A 26549-nucleotide genomic window follows, 5' to 3' on the forward strand; every position below is an offset into this window, starting at 1 on the left:
ACAAAAAAGTTAAATCTTCCTCCCAAATTTAGGTTAGAAGAAGAAGAAAAGTTTTTAAATGCTGAAAGTTACTATAAGAAAGCGTTGGCTTTAGATGAGACTTTCACGGATGCAGAGGATGCTTTGCAGAAACTTCATAAATACATGCAGGTGATTCTTTATTTCCTCGTAGAAATTCAGTGATGTTTGAAATTAATACCAAAGCTAAACTTTCTCGGGCAAAGTGATTCTAGATTACTTAAGACATTATGAGAACTTTCTTTTTAGATACAGCTTTTTCTGATTGGGTTTGCTTCATAGTGCCTCTATTTTTTATTTGGTGTACTCAAAAGTAAAAATAGCCCTGTGAGAAAATTTCTATTGCCTAAATTTGGTATGTGGTTTTGAGAGCTGTCCTTGTAGTGAGCTTTCCTGGTGGTTACAATATTCACAGATGTTACTGTAATTGAGCAAATTATTAAAACCTTTTTGAGAAATATTTTAAACTGCCTTTTCCTGTAATACTGATGATGATGTTTTCTCATGCATTTTCTTCTGAATGGGACCATTGCTGCTGTATCTGTGACATCTGGTGCTGCTCATCCCCATCCTCAAACTGGAAAATGATTTCTTGTGTAATCATGCATCCAACTGGGCTGTGCTATATTTTAAATGGTTTGTATTTGAACATGGTGATTCCTCCCTCAATTCACCTTAATGGAATTTCTTTATTTGAATTTTACTTATAAAATTTGTGGCCTATTTAAAATTTCAATTTTTAAAATATTTTCATGTATTATGTATTTTTTATTATTTTTTCCATACCTTGCACTCTGGGTCATGGGAACCAATGCAATGGCTCCTCCTTTCTCCTTGGAATACCAACTGCAATATGGTCCTCAATACCGTTCTGGCTTTTCCAATGATTAATGCCAAACACTGTATAATTAATTTTTATGTGTTAAAAATACTTGTTTAATACTGGATATATGGTGATTTGGGTATACCACATGTGGTTTCTGGTTGGGTGGTGGTCTTTTGAAAACTGGGTTTCATATATTCTGCTATTTTAACGTGTGGTTTTTTCTGATATCTGGGTTCTAAAAGAAATCTTTGGAATTAAGAGAAAAACAAGCTGAAAAGGAAGAAAAGCAGAAAACAAAGAAAATAGAAACAAGTGCAGAAAAATTGCGTAAGCTCTTAAAAGAAGAGAAAAGGTAAACTATAATCAGTATTTTTTAACTTTAAGCAACTACTGAATTGACCCACAGTGCCATATGGAGGTAAAGTAAGTAAAAAAGTACAAGTATTTCATGTCATAATCAATGATTCTTAGTACATATATATGTACCACAAATTTTTCTGTAAAAGAGACTAAGCAAAGTGGAATCTAAGGCTACAACTGTGGGGTCTTGGGGGTGGGGGGTGGTGATGAGAATTAACTTTACAATTAAAATATGTTACTTTAATTGTTCCTATTTTAGGGGAAATTTTTTAAAATTAGAGGAGTGGTTCTCAAAACTGGGGGTGATTTTGTCCTCCAGGATAAAAAATTTTTGGTTGTCCTGACTGACAGTGCTACTGGCATGAAGTGGGTAGAGGTCAGGGATGCTGCTTAACTTCCTACAATGATGATGTAAGGCAACCCCCATCACCACCCTGCCCTCCCAACAGTTACTCAGCTGAAAATGTCAGTAGTGCTGAGATGGAGAAACTACATTAGAGTTAGCCAGCTATGGAGTTTCAGTTCTCTTTTGTGTGTTCAGATTGTATGAGTTTTTAAGGCAATAATGGAAATGTCACTGTATCTGTCAGAAATGATGGACTTGCTTACACTGACAACAATATATACAAGTGTTTAACCCAAACAGTAAAAATGGATCTTATAGTAACTTTTTTTGATCATAATAATTGTTTATCTAAGCCAGAGCTTTTATGAAATCTTCAAAGAGAACAAAGTAGAACTAAAATATTTATGGATAATTAACCATATCTGTACTTAACATAGCTAATGAGTTAACTACATTTTTTTAGGCTAAAGAAGAAAAGAAGAAAATCAACTTCTTCTTCAAGTGTATCTTCTGCTGATGAATCAGTTTCTTCTTCATCTTCTTCCTCATCTGATCACAAAAGGCATAAGAAACATAAGAAGAACCGTTCAGAGTCTTCTCGAAGTTCCAAAAGGCATTCAGCAAAGACATCCTCAAATCAGATAGATCAGAATAGGAAAGATGAGTGCTTCCTAGTTCCAGCCAATACTTCAGCATCTTTTCTTAACCAAAAACAAGAAGTGGAGAAACTACTGGAAAAGCAGGATAGGTTACCATATCACAAGAAACAGGTAAAAGAAAAAGATAGATGTCCTTTCTCCTCTTCAGTTGAAATTCCGGATGATTTTGGAGGTAGGTCTGAAGATCCAAGAGACTTTTATAATACCTATAAAACTCAGGCAGGTGGTAGCAAAACAGAAAAGCCATATAAATCAGAAAGACATTTTTCCAGAAGAGATTCCTCAGATTCCTTCTGTAGGAATTCAGAGGACAAGATAAAAATGTCTGGTTATAAAAGATTTGAAAAAGAATCAGAGGGAAGAAAAGAGCACAGTAGAAGGTGGGAGCCAGGTCCTGTGAGGTATTCTACTTCACCGGCAAGTTCAGACTACTCTTGGAAGTCAGTTGAAAAGTATAAAAAATACTCTTATTCTGGATCACGTGATTTCAGTAGACATGAGCAAAGATACCAATTAAATAAAAATCAAGTAGAATATGAAAGAGAGGGTAATTATGAGGAAGATACTAAAACAGAGGTTCCAGGTGAAGCTGAACTAAATAGCAAAGAGCAGTCAGAAAGTGGAGTTAAAAAAAATTTACCTCAGAATTTACTCAACATATTTAATCAGATAGCTGCATTTGAGAAAGAAAAAGGAAATAAGCCAAAAAATTAATATGCCAAGGGAATTAGCACCATCTCACTAAGGCTGTTAATGAAAGTTTTGGATCTTTCAGTCATAACAGTCCAGTGCAGAAATCTCTGCTCCTAACTATTTGTAGAGGTGGCAGAAGGCAAACATTTTTCAGCTATTTTCAAAGTACACTTGTTTCCATTATAGATCCCCTTTTCACAGCTTGATTTTTAGGTTTTTCATGTGTATGTTTATGTACAGTATTTCTTGCAATGATGATTTAAACTTCACCTAATGGTAATTCTCAAAGTATTATATCCCTATTGTACTGTGGGTATGAAAATCGTTTGGGTCCAGCTTATTCTGCTGTTTGAAGGAAAATTAAATTTGTGCGTTGAACATTTGGATTGTTTTCATCAAAAGTTATTTTATTCTCTTTTCTGTTAAATTAAAAGCCCTCAGCTTTTGAAAGAGATACATTTGAATGTTCCGTAAGTACCAGTTTATATTCATCAGAATGAATATTAAAATTTTTTGTATAATGTGTATTTTTAGAAGGTAGACATTATCTGTCTTGTCTAATTGGCCTCTAAAGCTTAATTTAATTAAAAATGGTTTGTGTATCAGCTTGACAAGTACCTTAGGAATAAAGCCATGAAAGTTGAATAGGGAATCATTTTGCTTTTTTGCTTATTTCTCTTCTTTGTTTTTACCTTATTGCTAGCAGTATACCCCTAAGAAATTTCCTTGCTTTAAATATTGGCAAGACCCTCAGAGACTATAATCCTGCAAGACTATATCAAAATAGGAAAGAATCCTTTTAGCAAGGACAGCAGTGGCAAGAGAAGCACACCATAAATCTGATTTTCTCCTAAGGGAAAGAAAAATTTGGAAACTGTCCCGTTGTGGCAGATGCCCCATTGGAAGGGCACTGAGCATGTCCTTAAGGAGCCTAGAGCTGGCCTGCAGTTCTGCTTTCCTTCCTTAACACCTCCTCTACCCTGATGCTTCCCCCGAGGTCTCCTTTCTTAGGGTCTGAATAAATGAGTAGACCAACAGAGCCTGGTTTTACTCAGAATAAACGGCAGCAAGTAGAGCTGAAGGAAGATACTTGGATTTAAGGATCTTCCCCAAATTATTGAAAACAGTAGAGCTAAAGATACAGTTAGGAGTCATGGGTATTGAGTTTATAATGGTCTTTAGAATTTTTCCAATTTAAGACTAGACACTGTGACGAGGGGACTTTAATACTATTACTTAGGAGGACACTGAATGGGTGTTTTGTGGGGTAGGTAAGTGTCCATCTACAAAGGCCTAAGTGAGAGAATAATATAGGAAGAAGACCCTTTTAGTCCTTGTTCTGTCCTGCAGTTCTTTGCAGCAGAAAAATACCAAAACTTTAAAAAATAGGTCAGTTACTCAGGCATCAGTCTTTGTACCAAGAGAAACTTCCCTTAAAAGAGTCTTCGGTTCTTTCTATGTATTATTAGCTCTGGTATCATCCATACGTAGTGCTGTTTTTTAAGGAGTGAAAACTGTCTTTTCTTGACCTTTAAGAATTCCTATTATAACTTGAGGATTTTACATTTTTGTTTACTAAAATCTCTTTGAATATCACTATTAACCAGCACTGAAATTTTCCAAAGCTTCTTTGTGGCTTAATGTTCAAATGCAAAAAAATTAGAACAGTATCATAGACAATAACCTATCAGGATTTAGAAATCGCATCTTCCCAGAGCTTCTTTCCTGGGACATAATAAACTTAAGCAGAGTACATAAACCAGTTTCTAAAGATATGTTCAGGAAACTTGTCACAGCAAGAAAATGTTACTGGGAATTTGTCGGAGATCCCTAGTGATTTCTTCAGTTGTTTTTTTTTTTTCCCTTAATATCATTAAGTCTATAGTTTGTACACACATAGATATGTCTTGGTTTCTATAAGTAGTGATTTTCTAATACAACAGGTGGATATTAAGGTAACTCCCCAGATTTGGAGATAATGGGCTTGATCCCTTGTCTCACCATTTAGCATTATCACACTGAAGTCAGAACTATTTATTAAGAGTTAATACAGACTTGTGTGTTGGCCTGAGAACATAACCATTCCACAGATACAGTGATAGGCTTTGGATGGTGACTCATTAAGAGACAGAAGTTAATGCAGTTTGTGTGTGCCAGGCCCTGTGCCTTTTGTATATATTAACTGAATATTTGAATAAACTTGTGATATAGGTAACTATTAGTATCTCCATATTAGAAATGAGGAAAAAACAAGTAACTTTCCCAGTAAACATTTTCCCTGTAGTTGTATGTAGCCTTATTTCCCAGGTTCACAGAGATAATAAGACAGTCCCTGCCTTCATAGAATACCGTTTAATATTATTTTAAGTTCCAAGTTATTACAGAGTAATATAGGGCAAAGAATAGAACTTTGGTGAACAAAGTGACCATAAGGTTATAATCAGTTTTTTTAGATCTTATAAAATAAATCTCACTCAGAACAATGTTTTACTGAAAAATCATATTACCCAGCTCTTTTACCATTCTTACTCATTGGACTTGGGTATGCTTTTTGCTGGCTATTTCTAAAACTAATCATAGTAAAATGTTCAAATCAGGTTTACTACCACTGCTGACTTTCAGAAGGAGCTGTAAATGACAGTACTAAACAGTAACAGTTGTCATAACAAATACTTGTTTCCAAGGTTTGAAGGAAACAATATTCATTTCTAATACATTTATTAAAAAACTTAGCTTTATAACTTACCGCACACTATTCCAGAGATTCAAAGTGTTGGGTACATGTTGAACTATTAACTGGAGTAACGAAATTCTAAATCTCCAGTGTAAATTTATGAAACTCCTATTGCAAATCAAATCGTGCTTTCCTTTCTTTAAATTGTTTATTAAATGAAAATACATTCTTATTCTTTATGCTTGGCTGTCTGTATCTTGAGAGCAAAATCTATAATGTGTTTGACTTCTTTAAAGGTCAGAGTAATTCCTAGAAATTTAAGCTGTATTTTTCTTGCTATACAGTGTTTCTCATTCCTGTCATTGTTTTCTTGCTGGGGTTGGGAGGAGGTAATGCTATCTTTTTGGTTACATTTTTTAAATTATATCAAAAGAAGAAACTAATAGATGTATGTCCCCAAAAGTCTAGGAAAAATGTTTCTTTGGAAAAATAAAACCTAACTTCAGGATCTTCAAAGGTAAATGAGTATTTTAATAGTAGTATAAACTCATTATAGTACAGTGAATCTTTAGAAATTTGTTTCTGAAAGAACATTAGAAGTGAATGTCGTTTCAGGGCTAGCGTGAAATAATGAAGCAAACCCTTTCCTAACAGAACAAAAATCAAAACAGTGAAAACATTTTCCCTGTAGTTGTATGTAGCCTTGTTAAGAATCTGGTATTACTGCTTTCCACCTATGTGAAGAAAATAGTAGGAAAAAAGCTAAGAAAATTAAATGTTTATTTGGATTATTTGGACACATAAATTACTTGACTTTTTTTTAACTATCAGTTTTTACATTTTCCACTGGATAAAACTTCAGTCATTTCATATTTCTAACACTTTTCTGTAGACCTTTAAAACGGAGTGGGATATGCTATTTTAAAAGTGACTTGGTTTTGTGTTTAAAACTTGCTCGAAAAGAGAGTTTATTTGCTGCCCTTTTTGCTTTTACCATTACTAGAGCTACTGCTAGTGCTAGCTGGCCTGGAAGTGCTGCCAGTTAGTGGACAGGATGCTGGAAAATGCAGATCTAATATTTTAACTGAAGACTGAGAAGTGGCAGTACTTCTGGATGACCTAGAAGAAAAAACAACTACTGTAAATTTAATTCAAAATGTATTTCAGTAGAGGCCCCTCATTTATGGTAAAGATACCATAATCCCATAAGTAATTAGAGATCAAAAAGTATATACTATTAATAATGTTAGTAATACATTTTTAAAGTATGACCATTAATAATATCAAGAAATTAGTTTAAAACAAAGGAAAAGAAAGGTAATGAACACAAAGTTTCAAACCAGGAGAACAATATTTCAACAAGAGAGAAAGGTTTTCAACTATAATCAGTTTAGAGATGGAATCATTAAGCATTAAAGGTTTGCAAAAATCATTAAGCATAAAAAGTAACAGAAGAAAGCCATGGGAATTTGGATGCTAGCAAGAGTGACTAAAATATGATAGGTTATATAATTTAAGCCAAACAGAAAAAAAGTGAGAGGCCTATTAACAGGATAAAGTGGGGTTGTCTGAAAAGCATAACTAGCCATATAATTCTGGAATGCTAAATAAGTTTTAGAAATGTATGTATTTTATGAAAGTACAGGGATGTTCAAGTGACTACTCACCATGTTATACAGAAACTTTTTATTTTAACTTAAATACCATCTTTTATGGTGTCCATTTTTCTTTGTGAAATCTCTCTGAAGTAATGAAAAACTGGCTGCTGAATGCAGGAGATTGGGAATTTTTAAATTATGATCATCAATTTTTGTCAGCAAAACACAACAGTATTAATTAAATATCTACCTGATGATAAAATTGTGGATAAAACTAAACTACATAAATAAAGAATAACTTACTTTCTGGCAAAATTAAGCAGCATAAGTAAAACCAAATCCTGTGGTTTTAATCATTAAAAAACATACTCCATATGCCTATACAAGTTGCCCTTTTATGATTTAAAAAATTCAGCCCCTACTCAGGGTTGCATGCTAGATAAAGCCTCTGAAGTTTCACCCTGCTTCATCTACTGAAATGGCTGGTACTCACAAACCACTTTGTGCCCTAATAGAAATGGTGACACTAGATAAGTCGGAAGGAAAAGTCTTGCTCTGCTGGCTGTTCTCTGCCTATGTGACACTGACCTAGAACAACAGGAAAGGGTCAGGAGAGCATTGGCAGGTGCATCAGCTTTCGTGATGTGCAAGTTGCTGGGTTCACTTAGGCTAGAAGCTGTGAGAGTTAAGGACTTGGTTTCTTAACCTTCTACTTACCTTGCTGACAACTGTGATGTCTGTGAAGGAGATCTAGAACTCTGACGACTGCCTTTAGTGCTAGTTATAGGTAGTTCTAAGCCATTCTGGAAGAATATTCAATAGCAATCATTAGTATCACTTTATTTCAGAAAGAATATATTTTAATTAGATTTCACCTTCTGAATGCCTTAAATTCTTTATGAAGGATTTAAGAAATGTTTATATATAATCAGAAGGTGCTATTACCTGTTGAAAGGATGTTTGAAGGATAATACGAATCTCAGCATTTTCTTCTGTGACATCAACTAACATTTCATCAATGATCTTGTGAAACTGTTTCACTTCACGAAGTTTGATGTCTTGTTCTTCTAGTGTTTCATCTTTTGTATGTTTCAAAAGACGGATTTCCTTGGTGAGTTTTGCACACTGTTGATCAATAAATAGTAAATTATTTAAACCTATTTTCTATAAGTTAGTGTTTTTTAATGGATGAAGGAGGATTTGGGTTTACCATTATGGCAAAATGTAAATAAAATATAAATATGTAAATATTACTCCAAAAATGTAAATATGACAGGTCAATTTTTTAAAGAGTTATCAGTACCTGTTTAGTTACTCTCTCTAATTTTGGCTTCTGCTCCTCTGTTTCTCTACTTAGTTGAAATGAATAAGCCTGCTTCTCTGATAATTTTTCTTTGAAGTTATTTGTTAAATGTTCTATAACTGCTAAAGTATTCTCCATGCTCTGCACAAAATAAAGTATTAACATACTGGTTAGAATAAAAAATGGTTTTTATAACTTGCCATTTGTCAACTAAATTTTAATTCATTTAATTTTGTATATAATATACATTCTAATGGTAGATAATAAGTAGAATGGTTTTATGGATTCAGTTTTGTATATAATTCCACTATAAGGTATTTTTATGATTTTTGGGGGGGAAGTAAACAAGTCAAACAATGATTGTTGAAAGCATGCAGTTTTCAGAAATTCACAATTCACACGATCTGTTCCTTCACCTTTATTAGCCAAAAAAATTAAAATTTTATACAGCCGCTATACCAAGCACAGTTTTCTCTTTCAGAGATGTGCTTAAGTAACTACTTTATACTAGATTATTTTTATCTTTCAAACTTTTTTATTTAAAGGAGCAATCTTTAAGGAATTAAGTGAAATAATAGTTAAAAGATAGCAAATAGGTCATAACTGGCTAGCTATGATTGATCAACTAATTAACAAATAATTATCAGAGGTCCATACTGTGCTTAGCCCTAGGATTTTAACTAATTTATTTAATACTTTGATCACTTTTTTTCTCTCATTTAAATGACATCTCATCTTACTTCTCTAAAAATTTGTTGTCTTTGTACAACATAAGAGAGTAGGAATAATAATAATAGTTAATTTGTACTAAGGGCTTATTACTAAGGCCTATGGAATTTACCTGGATATCTTCCTGTAGTTCTCTGACTTGTCTTTGTTTGTATGTGTATTTTTCATCAGCAGCCCTTTTTTGTTCTTCTAGTTGGATTTTTAGCTCATACTCATCACCTAGAATTTAGAGAGCTTTTAGTTTAAATTTTTAACATGCTGTGTAGAAAGCAATCTTTAATAAATTACATATATTAAACTATCATTTTTTTTTATGAAAGGTTAAATTCCTTTTGTCTACTTGTTGAAAAACAGTATGGGCATGTAGTTGCCATTCTCGTATTGAAACATAGAGCAGCCAGTGTACTGTTATTTTCTTCATATTTGAAATTAGTTCCCAAGAGAGTGACATGCCATAGAACTAGAACTAACAAAGGAAATAACATCTTTGCACTTATTTCAAAGGTGGGGGTTGGGGGCAGGGGTGACTAGTGTTTCTGATTCAGTCAAACAGAGTATATTTTTATTTTCCTTGCCTCACAGTGTCCCTCTTTTTTAAAAATAATTGTATAGCTTTCATTGCATATATTCATAAAAATGTAATAACTCCTGCATACTAGATGGAGTCACTTTTTTAAAAGACTGCTTGTAATTGTTGTTGCAGCTGTTCAGCACTTGGAGGGTGTTCTCTAGAGCACAGATTTCTTTTTCGGCTTTACTGATCTTAGCATCCAAGCTGTCACCTTCCCTTTGAAGTTCTTCTTTTTCCTGAGCAGCCTATGAAATACAGAATAGAACTGGTTGAATTAAAGCATTGATCATGGAGAGAATCTGTTTAGGGCAGAAAATAGTTAAAACAATACATGTTTACCCTGGGGCCCCTCTGTAGCACCAAGCATTTATTTCTTGCACTTCATTTAGAGAAGACCTCAACCTCAATGCCTTTAAAATACAGCACATAGGATACAAAATCATGATGGAAATGTGGTAACTAACCAAAGTTCACATTAAAACTCTCCAAAAAAAAAGTACAAAAAAGTTAAGTAGGTGTAAACTTTACCGAGAAGACAAATAAGGTTAACTAAGAGGAGGTATCAAACTGCATATTAAATAAGAATGGATATTTCTGGCCTGAGGAAAGCTTAGGAACACTTTCTCATTTTAAGTCTTAGGAGTCAAAAGAGGTGAGTAAGTACACCCAGGAAAGTAAATGCCTATCATTTTCAACCCAGTTACATGTGTTCTTAGAAGTAGGATTTCAACATCTTTAATCATGCAAGTAATGTTAAAAATAGAATACTTCAACAGCATATATGAAATTGGAATAATACAGAAAGGATGATCCTGGCACCAACACAAGAATGACGTGCATATTTCTGAGGTGTTCCATATTTTTTCAGGAAAAGCACTGCATGATTCCATTTAGATACCTAGAGTAGTCAAATTCGTAGGGACAGAAAGTACAATGATGGGTGCCAAGACTGGAGGGAGGGGAAAGGGGAGTTATTCTTTAATAATTGGCAGTTTCAGTTTTGGAAGATGAAAAAAGTTCAGGAGATGGGTGTTGGTGTTGGTTGTACAACAATGTGAATGTACTTAATACCACCAAACTATATACTTAAAAATTGTTAAATGGTGAACTTTTTATTTTGCATTTTAAAAATAATTTTTTTAATTGCATAAAGATGATTGTGATAAATGTGTCTAGAAAAAAAGTCAATAAGTTGCTGAAAATTAGGAATTCCTCAATAGTGGACATACTTAGTGACTTTTTCCACCTTAACTCTGCCACTGGGCTGGGCTCTCTAGGATTGTACCCAAAAAGTTCTAAAGGACTTCTCCAATTAAGGGCTGACAGGAATAGCATGCATATCTCTGACCTCATACTGGAGGTATATAAAATTCAGTACCTCCATCTAGCAACTAATATTTTATGGCCCTAATTAAGTGCAATAGCTACTAGGATGCTATGAAATTTTTAATTTCATGGCAAAAAGAAAAAATGGTTGTTAACAAAGAGCTAACAAAAAAATACTTCATTCTATCACAACTGTAAATCAAGATTACCTTTATTACATAATAGGCCTGTGTTTTCTCCTCTTCTCCTTCAGGAGGCAGCATAACAACAGTAAGAATTTCGTATCTATTCTTCAGCTTATCAATTTTACTTAGCCGCTCATGATACTCAGCACTAATATGGACAGAAAAAGAAAAACAGAAACACTTGTTTTTAAAGGAGTATAGTATTCTTATATAAGATGTATTTATGTTACTATTGAACTCAAACAGATTAAATGTGTTCTCACTTTTCAGTTTTATAATTAATTTATTGTGAAGGTCTCAGCTTTCACCCTATTTGAAAACTAGTAAGTTATTCTGCCCCAGTTTCATGGATGTTGGCAGAAGACAAAGATTCTTGGGTCAGAGTAAAGGACTTCCTCACTTACGGCATACCAAGTAGCATAAGCTTCCTGTTTGCATTGCTCCTGAAGTTGCATGCAGGTAAAGAGGAACTCAAATGGATGCTGCACACACAGCAGGTTTACATCCAGCTGAGGAACCTCAAGCTTAGGTAATCTAAATATTGTATAATGGGAAATAAGCAAACATATCTAACCTTTGCCTCAGAGGGCGTTACTACCTCTAGCTTCTGAGGCTGATCACTATGCAAATATCTTTTAAAAGATAGTCCAATGTAAATCAAACCACAAAGAGGTAATAATCTCACACTCATTATGAAATAAACTATTGGCAAGGATGTGGAGAAATTGAAACCCTCCTGCACTGTTGTGGGAATGTAAAATGGTGTGACCACTATGGAAAACAGTATGGCAGTTGCTCAAAAACTTAAATTTTGATCCAGTAATTCCACTTCTGGGTATATAGCCAAAAGGAATTCAAAGCAGGTAGTCAAAGAGTTACCTACATACCAACATTCACAGCAGCAGCATTCACAATATTCATATTATTCAAAACAGGTGGAAGCAACCCAAATGTCCATGAACAGATGAATGGAGAAACAAAATGTGATACATATATACATGGAATATTATTCGGCCATAAAAGGGAATTCTATCATGTGCTATGTGGATGACTCTTGAGGACTCTTGGTTGACAAATCTAAGAAAGCGAACATCCACTAAAAATGAGCAACGAATGCAGAGTAGAGAGAGTTATGTGAGCAAAAAAAATTAAGGAAGTAATAAAATATTTTTCTGACCTTAAGAAAGATTTGAGTGGAATAATTGAAAGAGCTCATCAAGGGTCGAACAAGAAAAATGAAAAAGATAGAAACTTTCACATAAATAGGGAAATTCTGAAACTGCAAGGATGAAAAGATTGTCCCAAAGCTTCCAGAAAGAAAAGAAAAAACAGGTTCCCTAAAAAGAAAATTAATTAGCCATGGATGAGACCTCTCATAAACAACACTAATCCAGAAGAAATAAAAAATGCTTTCATATTTAAACTGTAATTCAGTTATGGGGTAGAATATGTTTTAACACATAAGGACTCAAAAATTTCAGAAAACATCAATTTTGAAAAAAATTCAAAACATACACCAGAGATATGAAATGGAATCCAAGAAAACAGGATGACAGAGGACAACTAAAAGAAATATTAAGTCTTCTCGACAAAACATACAGCTAGGTTGAAATTATTGCTGGCAGTTGGCTGTACAGTTTAATGCAAGTTGTAAGACGGGAGTTCTTTAAAAAGTAGAAACATAATATTACAAACATTAAATAACCACCTGAAACTATATGAGTAATTTCAATACTACATGAAAGATGGTGAGAGGAAATGCAGCAGTAAAAGCTGCTGAAAGTCATCTCTTTTAGGAAGGAAAAAATAATAGGAACTAGTTAATCTTCAGTATTCATAGAGAATTAGAAAGTTTCTTTTAAATTTAAAAATAGCCAACAAAATTATTACAAGTGGAACATATATACTCCAAAAAGGAAAGAAAGGAAAAACAAAATTCAGTAAAACCAATGAAAGACAAAAAGACCACTACTATAGGATCAGCTTATTCCTCTTTTAGGTAGTTACCCAAGAGAAAAGAAAGCATATGTCCTTACCAAGAACACATGTCTCCATAGCAGCTTGATGTGTAATAGCCAAAAACGAAAAACAATTGAAAAGTTTATCAACAGGTAAATGTATACACAAATTGGGGTAGATGCATACAATGGAATGTTTTTATTCAGCAATAAAAAGCTGGGGTCAGCAAACCATCTTGTCTGCCACCTGTTTTTGTACAGCCCAGGAGCTGTTTAAAAAAAAAAAAGTGGCTTTTACATTTTTTAATGTAAAATGGTTGAAAAAAATCAAGAGAAAATTATATTTCATGAAAAATGAGAAGTCTATGGGATTCAAATTTCACTGCCCATGAAGTTTTATTGAAACACAGCCATTTATTTGTATATTGTCTATGGTTGCTTTCACTCTATAGCAATACAGTTGCTATTCTTCACAATAGCAGAATTAAGTTGTTGCAACAAAGACCATATGGCCTACAAAACAATATTTACTATCTGGACTTATGGAAATTGCATGGCATATAGCTAGAATAATACTTAGAGAAATTTTTTTTACCCTTCAAAGTTGAAAACTAATTATCTATTCTGGAAGTTAGAAAGACAGCATCAAATAAAACCCACAAAAAAAGAAGGGAAAAAATAGTTAACAAGAGAATAGAAATTAATAAAGTAGAAAGTGAATTCACAATAGAAAAAAATCTGCAAGAGTTGATTCTTTTTCAAAGAGCAATAAAATAACTACTGGCAAGACTTATCCCACCCAGAAAAGAGAAGTCATCCAATTTTAGGAATGAAAAACTACAAACACTGAAACCTTGAACAAAAAAAATGATATGGTGAAAAACTGAAAATTTTGATGAGATGAAAATGTTTTCCTAGGGTAAAATATAATTTACTAAAACTGACTCAAGAAGAAATAGAAAATCTGCATTTGTCCTATAACCCATAAATAAATTGAACCAATAGTTGAACATGCTCCTCAAAAACTCCATAGTTAAAAAAAGGCTAATGACTTTATTAATGAGGTCTTTGAAAATTCAAGAAAGATATAATTCTATTCTTTCACAAATTTATCCGGAGTATAGAAAAATACGAGGCACATAAAAAAAAATGTTTTATGAAATAATGTAATCTTGAAACTTGACAAGGGCAGTAGAGAAAGAATTAAACCAGAGATGCAAAATTTGTATAAAATTTGTATAAAATACATATAAATGTGTAAAATATTACCAAACAAAATCTAGATACATACAAAATGTAATATATGACAGAGAAGTTGCATTTATTACAGGAATTTAAGGTTGTATTAACTTTGAAAAAAAAACAATATTTTTAATTACATTAACAGATTGGAGGAGCTCTTATCAGTGAATGCAGAAGAAGATATAATAAAATTCATTTATTCCTCATAAAACAAAACATCTTAGCAAAGAATGAAAATAGTCATTCCCTTAATATTATAAAGAATAGCTCAAAAAACACTAAAATAAACTTCACACTTAATGTTAAAACAATGAAAACTTTCCCTTTCAGATCAGGCATAAGACAAGGGTACCTGCAATCCCCACTGCTGTTCAGCACTGAACTAGAGGTTAGATAACAAGGGTAATAAAGCAAGAAAAAGAAAAGTTATAAAGATAGAAAAGGAAGACAAAAACTGTTATTTGCAAATGATATGAATGAACTATCTAGGAATTAGAATCTACAGATCAATTGTTAGAATTAATAAGAGTTTAAGCAAGGCTGTTGGATACTTAATATACAGAAATCAATTGTGTTTCTATATGCCAGCAACAAACCAAAATTGAAGTGTTTTAAAAGAAGATAACATTAAAAAGTAACACTTAAAACAATAGCATGTAGCCAGAAATAAATCTTACAAAAAATATGCAAAACCTCTAGGGAAAAAGTGCTTCAATAAACACAATTACAGGGTATTTGTAATGGAAAATCTTACTACAGCTATACATGCAAATCAATTCCAAGGCAATTAATGATGTTAGTGTAAAAGGAAGAACCTAAAAAATGAGTCAGCCAAAGGAAAGAGAGAGGGAACACCATAAGTTTATGGCTAAAATATGTTCTATATTATATTAAAAGCCTTTTCAAATTACTAAGAAAAGCACAGACTTCCAGGATAGAAGAGGGAACAGTCAGTTCTGACACCACCCTTATATCTCCAAAATTCTTTTGCAGTATTTGAAAACTCCAGTTATTACCTGATGTTTTGCCGTTCTTGATCAACATATCTTATTTGTGATGCAAGCATTGTTTTGTGAACCTTAATTTCCTCAGTTCGTTCCTCCATAGCAGTGTATAACTGCTGTTTTCTTTTTTCCATCGAAAGAACTTCTTCTGCCTTACTATGAAGCATTTCTCGAGTACGTTTAACTTCAAGTTTTAAAAGATTGTCTTCTATCATCAAATCCTATGAACATAATAAAATTGTGAAATATTCAAATAATTGATTTTTATATCCAACTGAAAAAATATATTATTGCTAAAAAAAAAGCCAAATTTGAAAACATAACTTTCTCTAATTTGACCACTGACCAAGATACCTAGGGTTAAATTTAGGTTGTCCAAGTAGTGACTCTATAGCATCTTACTACGCTGATGGACAGTGACTATAATGGGGTATGTGGTGGGGACTTAATAATGGGGGGAATCTAGTAACCACGATGTTGCTCATATGATTTTATATTAATGATACCAAAAAAAGAAATTTAGATTGTCCAAGTCATGATTCTTTCCCTTTTCATTTCTCTTCTTCTTTTCCTTCCTTTTTTTTCTCTTTAAGAAAGGGGTTTATTCAAATAAAAAAAAGAGTTCAATGTCTATTCCATGCCTCTATTAAAGCTCAATTCTAAATGTTTTACTAAAAAAATCAAAAGAAAGAAGTTATTCCTAAAAATTGAAACTTACAATATCCACAAAATACATAAAGTCCTATGGATGGGCATTTTTATACTCTAAACCTCACAAAATAATGTATAAATTTTTATTTTAAAACAATTCAGTCATGAGTAGAATATGACACAAGAGTACACAAATATATCAATTTTCAGAATAAAAAGGCCAGAACAAATACTCCACAATATACGAATTTATTTAAAAACACAGCTTTTCAGTAAGAGAAAAGATTAGACCCCCTACATCTCAAATGTATCAAAAATATATTCCAGATGAATGAAAAAACTTGAGATAAAACCAATGCAGCTACTAGAAATAGTAAACATTTCTTTGATTTTTACTGTGACAAATTTCTAAGCATAAAAATTATACAAGGAAAAACACTTAAATATTTTATGTTAATGTTTTTATGTCAGAAAAAAGGAATAAAAATGTAAAGCCAAATGGGAAAAATACAATATTTACGACAGAATTCAGATTTTTACATACAAAGGTCTTTTGCAAAGCAATTAAAAAATATAAATGTCCATGGGAATATGGGCCATGATAATTAACTAGAAATCCCCCTCCCAAAAAAATCATGGAACATACCAGAAAAAAATGTCTTAAGCATTTTTATTGAAACACAAATATTTTAAATGTTGTTTGAACATAAAATGTTTGCAAATGTCAATGACATTTAGAATGCAGACTAAAACAATGAGATACCATGTTTGCCCATTGAATTGACGGCAATTTTATAAATTATAATATCCAGCCTTGGAGGTAGTAAGCAAAGTAGCATGCTTCTGCACTGCTGGTGGGAGTATTAATTGAACCCTCTGAAGGACAATTTGTCTTAAAAATAATTTCAAGACACCATATATATATATATATATATATATATATATATATATGTATATCAAGAATATATTCATTCTTTCTGAACCATAATTTTACAGCTAGCAATTTATCTTCAGCAATTCATTGAGCAACTGTACAATATATGTGCATAGTACACGACTCTAGTATATGATACTAACACATATACAAGAAAAAGGGAATGGTTAAGTAATGGCAACTTCATGTAATGGGCTGTGGGAAACCTTTAAAAATAGTTTTAAAGATTACTTAATGCTTTGGAAATAATATGTTAAAAAATTTTTAAATATATAAAGCCAGTTTTCTTCAAAAGACTGGAAGAAAATAATATATTTTAACACTGTCTTGTGTACAGTGTACTTTATAGTAACTTTTTAAGAAAATTTTCTACAGTTAGCATAAAAACTTTTTTATTATTATATACACATATGATTTTATTTTACCTGTTTCAAAACTTTGGCTTTATTAAGTTCTTTCTCTGATCTGTCATTGAAAAGGTTTAGTTCACTTATTTTGGTTGTAAGGGACTGTTTTTCATCACAATTTTTACTATTTGACTTCTTGATAAAGTAAAGATCATTCTGTAAAAAGGAATAAAGGTACATAAATATATATTTTAAATAACAATATTCAATACATACTATCAAACATCTTACATTAAATTACATGTTCCATTAAATATTTACAATCATATTTTTAATATCATTGTTCATGATCCAGTTTCTCTAATATTAACATACATGGATATTTATATAGGAACATCTTCATTTTTATTATTGATTAATGTTTGAGTTCAATAATTCTAGGAAATATTATGTATGATTACAATTCAACCTGAATTATTATATAATCACCATTTATGGGGAGAAACAGAAGAGGAAACCAAGCTTTGTTTGAATACATGGTTCACCTTCAGGAATTCATTTCAAGTCCCAGGAAGTAAAAACATCAACAGACTGAGAAAGTATGGGGTCTTGGTTAACAGTACAAGCTCTGGAATCAGCCTTAAGTACATATTAGCCATCTGACCCTGGTGGACAATGTGTTTTGCTTCAGTTTCTTCATTTCTAAAATAGATACCAATACCTACCTCCCTGTGTTGTTGTGAGGGTTACAGAAGTTACTGTCAAAGTAACACTGTACAACAGTATTTGACACATAGAAGTGTCATGTATTATTATTATTACATATAATATCACATATTGCTAGAGAAAAATGCTAGATAAGTTCTAATTCCATTGAATGCATAAATGGTCACACATACCCTGATACCGGTTTTCTAGCTTTATACCAGTTTACGTCCCTCCACCCACCCAGACCCCAGACAGGGTTTGTGCTCTTAGTCCTTCTGGGTAGTTTCAGGATCTCTCTCTCTCACTCTGTCTTCCTGTGTCTTCCTCCCTTCCTCCCTCCCTCTGCCTTTCTCATTGCCTGTATTTCTCAAGAAGTAACAGGGGCATAAGAATGCAGAGAGTAAAAAGAGCAATTATTTGCAAAATATGTGATTTTTATAAAACTAACTTTTAGAACAAAAAAAAAGTTTAAGGTGATTTTGACCAGAAAAAAAGTTAGCTTCTATTATGCGAAGTAAGAGATGAAGTGGCATAGAGGAAGGAATACAGAATGACTTTACAATCTGATGCTACAATTGAGAAGAGCAACCTTCATTAGAAGGTTAACTAGCTTTAATATCTTCAAAAATTCACTTGCATTTCTATTTATTTACCTGTGAAAACCAGAGTTGGGATAGGCATAAGTACTAGCCAATCACATAATGGACAGAGCTCCAGGGTAGGTAAAAGGGGGAACACTGGAACCATCCCCACACAACAAAACAGACAAAGTTCAGGCCAGGGTCAAGAAAACAGTTCAGTTACAAAAGTCACCCTCCTATTATTCTGCAGGCATTGGTATTCTTATATTCTATATAGTTAAAACAATACCATTTATTGAGTACCTACTGAAAGCACTATGTAAATATGTAAAAGATATATATTCCTCATAATTCTCCCAAATCCATAAAATAATACTAATTTTTTTTCACTTGATAGATGAGCGAATTTGGCTCAGAAAAGTTAACATAGCAGTAGTCATATAACTTTGACATTCAATACCAGTTCTTTCTGATTCAAACACGTGTTCTTTTCCACTAAACCAAGAAGACAGTTTTAAATTTTTTTTACCAGTCTTCAAAGTACTCCAAACCAAATTTTTGTCATCTTAAAATTTTTAAGAAAATTTATAAAAGTAATAGCTCCTTTTATCTTTGTAGCCCTAAAGGAATTCAAGGCAATCTTCTTACGAGCACTAGGGGACACTCATCACTAGCCTTTCCAGCTGTTTAAATAACCTACCGTTTGGAGTTACCCCATTCAGGTCCACACTCACTCCTTCACTCTTACTTTCCAGTTAAACTCTAACACAGTTTTTATATTACAAAGGTTCCCCTAACATAGGTTTTATATTACCATAAACATTCAAATATCTAAAGAAGAACATTTTCACCTTATTAACAAAAATGTAGTCATTTGAAATACTATAACTAAGTATTTCAATAATAATAATAGATGACACATAAAAGAATGACCCATAAAAGAACAGCTTCTTTTAGATATCATTTCAGAGATAAAGACCAATCATGTTGTTATGGCAGATCCATAATAGAAAACTGGAATTTACAAATAATTCTAGTCATGTACTATTTAAGAGTATTTTGGAGTCACATGGACCAGGGATCAAATCCTAGCTCTCTGTGTACAAGCTGCGTAACTGTGGACAAGTTACTTAAACTGTAAAACAAGTAATAATATCTTCCTCACTAGGCATTTATAAGGATTAAATTAAATAAAATACTAAATTCACATAATATATTTAGCATATAGTAAATGCATAATCAACAGTAATGTTATATTTTCATAGTATAGAAACACAAACATTAGTTCATATGTTTGTTATATATGGGGTAGCTTGGCCATCATCCTATCCAAAGTAAAGTCTTAGGAACATGTTAGACTTAAAACAGAAGGACTAGGGACTAGAGTACTTGAGCATACAGAGTATTTTTTGACTTACATGAAGCTTCGTGATCTGTGTTTCCAAAAGGCTTAATGTAGATTTTTTCTCATCCAATGTCTTTTTAAGATCAACAATTTTTGACTCAAGGGCTTGTTTTTCTTCTGAATTAATTTCTCCCTTCAACCGTGACATTCGGCGCTCCACTTGTTGAATGTAAAAATCCTGTTACAGTTTTTAAAATTAAATTAGTAAGGAGAAACAGATAGTTAAAACTATCTCTACAAATGTAAAAACAGAATGAATACTTTCCTATGAGTTTGGTTTGGGTGCCATTATTTACTACAGTCACTTTAATCCATCAGTAATAGATAGGATAAAATCTTTCTTTCTCTAAGGGAGAAGAGCAAACTATTCTTCAGCAACCGGGGTACATGATAGTGACACAGAAGTAATGTGAAAATACAGCAAAATCACTTAGGGGCTATTTATCATACTGCCATGACGGAACCTCAATAAATCTATTAGATTTCCATGGACATGGATTTATGAGTGGACATTTCCTAAGGGGTGCAAAATAAGAGTCATAAATTATAAGCCATGAAAGGCTCAAATATGATGAATTTCTAATGACTTATTTTTAAAATTATACTTTATTATCTGTAACGTTGAGAAACAAAGAATATATTGGATGGAGAAATCAAGAAGTAGAGAGGGAGGATATTAAGAAATGAATATGAGTCAGAATGTATAAATAGAACAAATAAGGAAAAATACTTAATACACTTAATCTATTGGTCTAGGGGTAGAGGTAGGGAAGTCTGATTGCACAACCAAGAATCAACATGTAATTTTCTAGGTTTTAGATACCCCACTCCTTGTTTTGTCTTACTCAGGTCCAGTTGTCCCAGGTTCCTTTAAAGCATGGTTCTCTGTCACTAAGTTATCTATCCTCTTACCTGTTTATTTCAGATGGAGAAAAATGTAGCTTTTAAGAGTCCCTCATCCTACTAATGGTCTAACATGATATGTCATCTGTTTATCTAAGAGTGTTAGAAATCTTTGCTTTTTTTTGGATACTTTACTATCATAACTATAATATCAATATGGAAGATATCCATAAAAATAACATCTACCTGATTATACATAATTTCTTGCTGCTTCAAGGTCTCAAAATCCAGTTTATGTAACTGATAGTTGAGGTGCTTTAAAGAGGAACGGGTTCCTTCAATTTCTGATACAATAGCTTTTTCCTTCATATTCTCAGTCTGTAATTCCTGAACTTTCTTAAACAGCACATCTTTCACTATGTTCAACTGAACTTCCACTTCCTGGTGATAAAAATAATAGTTATTAATGAAAGTATAATACCTTGAAATGTTTTATTATGTGAACATTGTAATTTAGCAGCTTATAAATAATCCCCCCAAACATTTTAGCCCTTGAGAATATAAACCCCTTCTGACAATTTCAACAAATCCCCAACATTTCTTATAGTCTACTCCATTCTAGTAGACTAGAAAAGTAGTTTTCCATTCCAATATTTTGTACCTTCATCTGTCATCTTAATTCTATCCCATGTCACACTAGCCTTAGGACTTAGCCATTCCGCTGGTATTCCTTAGGAAATGAAATATACTGGAGACACACAGCTTATAAATTCACAAAGTTTAGTGAAGTCTTAAGTGTGTTAAAGTGAAGAAATCACATCACCCAATCTCCCACCTTGTTTTAGGCAATATCCAGTGAGCAGATAAATATTTAACCACCAACTTTTCAGTGGATGGGAGGTTAAGGAGAAGAAGCTGATTTCTATGGTACAAATATTCCCACTTTGGCTAATTTAAGCTACTAACGATTCCATTAAATGCAAAATTGGCAAGAGATATTCAGACCCTAACATATTATTTCCACTACACAGATATAACAGATGTTAAATAACCTTAGGCATCCTTAAGAGCATAGACAGTAGTAAAATGTAGTAAAATAATTTGGAAGTGATGAGTGCTGAGGAGTTATTACTTTTGTTTTTAATATAATTTAATTCTAAGTCTATATAATTTATAACAACCTATGGTTAGCAGCTGACCTGCAAAATTCCAGAAAATTTAACCATCAGCTCTTGGTCGCTGGAAGGGGCTGGCCCCAACGCAGTACTGGCACTACCCCTTACTCATACCTTGCCTCCAGGTGGCCTCCCTGCATGTGCAGCCAACTAGGAAATAGAAACCTGTCCTCCATTCCCACTGATCGTTTCTCAGTAGGAACATCTGTCTTGACCTCAAGACTTCATTCATCACCAATGTATTTTAGGCTTCAAATAGATCTCCTACCAAGATCTATTAAAGTTATAATTTTTAAATGTTGAAATAATTTTTTTCTGTGTTTTTATACTCAGATAAGCATATTTCCCTTTGGCAACCAGTGAAACAAAAGAAGTCTATAATTGGCATGGTTAAATTTTCACAAATCAGGAAATACAATTATAAAATACATGATTTTTCATACAGTAGATGGTTTTCATTGGGTTTAAGACCTTCTCAAAGATTGTCTAGCAGAATTTTAAAGTTAGTGCTTGGTAGTGAATAACACAGTACATCTCCAAAATATATGGGGTTAGGATGTTTCCAAACAAGCGAACAAAAAAAGCCAAAAGCTAAAAAACCAAGATTATGAACACAAGCCTGCTAGAACACAGTCAGTACGCATACTGCCAATCTTATTTTTTTTTAATTCAGCGAATTTCTTCAAAAGTGTCACTAGTTTTTAATTCTGTAATCTAAAGGTCTATTTCATATGAATTCCACAGATTTCTAGAAAGTTCTAATATTGTCCCATCTCCTGTGTTACACAAAATCACACTCTTAGGGGGTAAAAAATGAAGGTTTTGAAAAATACTGTTATGATCTGGACTCAAATACCATTAAAGTCAAGATTGCTGCATGATTTCATTATGCAGGAATCTGAAACATGAAACTACCCAGTGAGAAACTTGGATGCTATCCAAATATAAGTGAAACCATATTTGACATAGGCCTCATCAGCAAATGGGGGATTTTGCCACCATCTTCAGCTGCTCTGACTCCCCCTCAAAAAAAGAGTAAAAGTAAGACATAGTGTGTACATTGTCAGGTCACACAACAAAAACTGGCTTTAATGCTACCAATATGCCAAAAAGATTAAGGTTTAGTAAAATGATAGATAGCATTTAAAAGCCTGCTTACCAATAAATGGTGCCAGACTGAGATGTTAAAGAGACAGTCAATGATGAAGAAAAACAAGTAATGAAAGTAGACCACCAGGGAGAACTTGATCACAAACAAAAAAGATGATAAACAGGTGGAAATCGGTTGTAAAATAAGGATACATTTCAAGGTACATTTGCAATATATGAAAATATATACAGATGATAAGGAGAGACATGGACACATGAGGCATTGGGATGGCATGGAATCTAAGATACACAGACTACCTTTTAAAGAAAATACCTAAGTTAAAGGCTGAAAGTGAAGTAAATGGAGAATTAGGAGCTTAAGAAGAGAAGGTCAGGAACATCTTCACAAGCAGTATGTAAAAAGAGGTTCATCATCAACAACTCTGATTACAAATGGGATCACACCAGAAAGTAGAGCCTCTTAAAAGAATGCCTACTCCTCTGACCTCAAGGGTCTAATTAATTCACTATAGCTAAATTTGTTGTGATTTTTTAAAAATTGAAAGTGAACTTTACCTTTATTCCTTTTTCCTCCTCCCTTAGTATATCTTCCAAATTGGTAGCTTTTTCTTCTACAGACATAGTTTTCTCAGTTATCTGCTTTAATTTTTTTCTTACAATCTGATTATGATTTTTAATTTTGTGTAACCTACAGAGGATTCATGAGGAAAAAATGGAAAACGTCTAAAAATTATTAATGCAAACAAATGAGGAATAGTTTATCCTAAGATTTCTTCATATAACTTGAAGGTTTCTTTTGCCATAAACCTTTTATTACCAATATGTATTTAATATGCCATAAAAATATTGCTCTAAGCCTGTGATAAGAAACCCAGGAAAAAAAATTTTAAGCTTAAAAATTTACTAGCTATAGTTTAACAGTTATTTAACAAAAAGCTTAAACATTTAATGATATTTCTAGAAGTAGTAAAAAACTATAAACATTTAAATATCTTTTTTTCTCACCTTGTTGCTTTTTCATGAATGTCCATCTTTATTTTGGAAATATTTTTCCTCAGGGCTTCTAAATCACTGGAACTTCTATTTACAGTGGCTTTTAAAGAATCCAGCTATTTTTTAGTTAACAGACAGAAATTATATATTTACTCTTTTTATTAGAAATTAATTTCATTTCTGAGAAGTTCTATCCTGAACACATTAATTTTTAGCCTACAACACATCCATAAACACAGTAAACATTTTCCCGTAGTACATACTAACAGTTTTTATTTTTGATATGATATTAAATTTTAAGTGACTTGTATGACACTGACAAATTATACAGATCTATATTTATGTGTTCAAGATACACAGAACAAAAGCTTCATGCCACTGGATTGGGCAGTGATTTCTTGGATATGACACCAAAGGCACAGGCAACAAAAGAAAAAATACACAAATTGTACTTAATCAAAATTATGAACTTTTGTGCATCAAAAGACAAATTAAGAGAGTAAAAAGGCAATCCACAGAATAGGAGAAAATATTTACAAGTCATATATCTGATGAAGGATTAATATCCAGAATAAATAGAGAACTTCTAAAACTCAACAATAACAAAAATAAATAAAATAATATATGATAAAGGAGCCATGGATATACAATGGGGAAATGACAGCCTCTTCAACAACTGGTGTTGGCAAAACTGGACAGCTACATACAAGAGAATGAAACTGGATTATTGTCTAACCCCATATACAAAAGTAAACTCAAAATGGATCAAAAACCTGAATGTAAGTCATGAAACCACAATAAAAAAATTTGAAGAAAAAAATAAAGTATTGATAAATGCTACAACATGGATGAACCTGGAAAATATTATGTAAGTGAAAGAATCCAGACACAAAAGACTACATATATTATATGATTTAATTTATCTGAAATGTCCAAAATAGGCAAATCAATAGACAGAAAGTAGATTAGTAGTTGCCAGGGCTCCTTAGGAGTGGGGAAAAGAGAGTGATTGCTAAGTGGTATGGGGATTCTTTTTGAAAGACAAAGTATTCTCAAATTAGACATTGGTGATGGTTTCACAATTCTGTGAAATACCAAAAAATCACTAAATTGTATACTTTAAAAGAGTGAATTTTGATAAGTGAATTATATCTCAAATTATGAATGAATAAATGAATAAATCCCTGCATTCTTTTCTGCAATCGGTTTAATCTTCAAAATTTTTTAAAATGAGCTATTAGCAGGGATATTTAATTTAGACCAGAAATTCACTTAACTTTTTTAGAATCTTAATTATTCTCTTTAGGCAGAAAAAAATCTGTCCTTTCTCATCCCAGGTAAAAAATATAACAACTTAAAGAATAAAATGTTCTACAATATTCTAATTTCCCACCCAAGCAGTGGTAACTTTAGATGATACGCCTTCAAGGCACAAATTTCATAAATATTCCCCCTGTTGCTAAGCCAATTTCTGCCTCTCCCTGTGGAATGATCTCATTGGCATGGAAGAAAGGAACAAAACAGAAGTTTTGTTCTCTCTTAGTCTGTTTCAAGGTATTTTACCACTACATTGTTCCACTGCCAGACTGAAATATTATTCCTTGACAAGGTCAGAAATTGAATGTGAGCAGGGAGCTCCACCTAGAAATTGAGAGTTAAAACAACCACACACACGTAGCACTGGAAAGACACTCCACGTTTTCACTAATGTCAATATTCATCTTCACTTTTGCCCATTTGCCAGTTATCTTTTAACTATGACTTCTAGTCTAGAGCCTTCTGGAGCTGCATGTCACGCACTGCACGACTCCAGTGGAAGCCTTGACACCACCTGTGATGTGCACAGCATCCCATTGCCTTCACCTATCAGGGCATCAATCCGAGTATCCGCAAGTCCCACATCATGAACGAACATAGCCAGAAGAGCAAGAAGGCAATTAATTCCTTAATCAAATGAAAGCCTTTATGCTTATTTTTTATAATCATTTGTCATAAACAAAGTCTTTTTTGTTGACATACCTCATCCTTCAGCTGATTTCTATTCATTTCATGACGCTGGTATTCATTTCTACATCTTAAAACTTTACGATCAGCAACAGAAATTCTTTTCTCATACTCTGTGTTATTCCCAATCTCACTTTCCAAAAACTTGATCTTTTCCTTAACCAAACTTTCTTTTTCTCTTTTTTCCTGCTTTATCCTTGCTAATGCCTAGAATTTTAAAAATATGTTATATACATGCTTAATACAATGAACAAAACTAATACTGTAAGTTTAGTTTTTTAAAATTATTGTAGTCAGTATCTATTG

The 26549-nt window shown here is 32.7% G+C and overlaps 2 protein-coding genes and 1 pseudogene across 4 annotated transcripts in view; 2 read left to right on the top strand and 1 right to left on the bottom strand.

Annotated features, from left to right (window-relative positions):
* Positions 1–3547, top strand: part of TTC14 (tetratricopeptide repeat domain 14) — a 9772-nt gene extending 6225 nt beyond the window's left edge. The window contains exons 10-12 of one of the 2 annotated variants that reach the window (XR_008997024.1): positions 33–150; positions 1104–1196; positions 2014–2167. Coding sequence is in view for 1 of the 2 variants with exons in the window: in XM_036926713.2 (XP_036782608.2) it covers positions 33–150; positions 1087–1196; positions 2014–2923 (1138 nt within the window). In the remaining variant the exon portion in view is untranslated. Of the gene's footprint in view, positions 1–32; positions 151–1086; positions 1197–2013 lie in introns of both variants that reach the window. The other variant, XM_036926713.2, reaches the window with a different exon arrangement.
* Positions 3548–6339: 2792 nt separating this feature from the next.
* CCDC39 (coiled-coil domain containing 39) overlaps positions 6340–26549 on the bottom strand; it is a 39116-nt gene continuing 18906 nt past the window's right edge. For both annotated transcript variants that reach the window (XM_057500261.1, XM_057500266.1), the window contains 14 exons: positions 26259–26450; positions 24252–24355; positions 23802–23934; positions 21208–21402; positions 20132–20296; positions 17503–17640; positions 15505–15713; positions 11313–11436; positions 9863–10022; positions 9319–9425; positions 8478–8618; positions 8120–8299; positions 7892–7977; positions 6340–6695 (listed from right to left, as the gene is read on the bottom strand). In XM_057500261.1, the coding sequence (XP_057356244.1) occupies positions 6545–6695; positions 7892–7977; positions 8120–8299; positions 8478–8618; positions 9319–9425; positions 9863–10022; positions 11313–11436; positions 15505–15713; positions 17503–17640; positions 20132–20296; positions 21208–21402; positions 23802–23934; positions 24252–24355; positions 26259–26450 (2085 nt within the window). In that variant the 3' untranslated portion in view covers positions 6340–6544. The remainder of the gene's footprint in view (positions 6696–7891; positions 7978–8119; positions 8300–8477; positions 8619–9318; positions 9426–9862; positions 10023–11312; positions 11437–15504; positions 15714–17502; positions 17641–20131; positions 20297–21207; positions 21403–23801; positions 23935–24251; positions 24356–26258; positions 26451–26549) is intronic.
* On the top strand, positions 10542–10641 carry LOC118932922 (U6 spliceosomal RNA; annotated as a pseudogene).

The sequence above is a fragment of the Manis pentadactyla genome, chromosome 1 (assembly GCF_030020395.1).
Source record: "Manis pentadactyla isolate mManPen7 chromosome 1, mManPen7.hap1, whole genome shotgun sequence".
Taxonomy (NCBI): Eukaryota; Metazoa; Chordata; class Mammalia; order Pholidota; family Manidae; genus Manis; species Manis pentadactyla.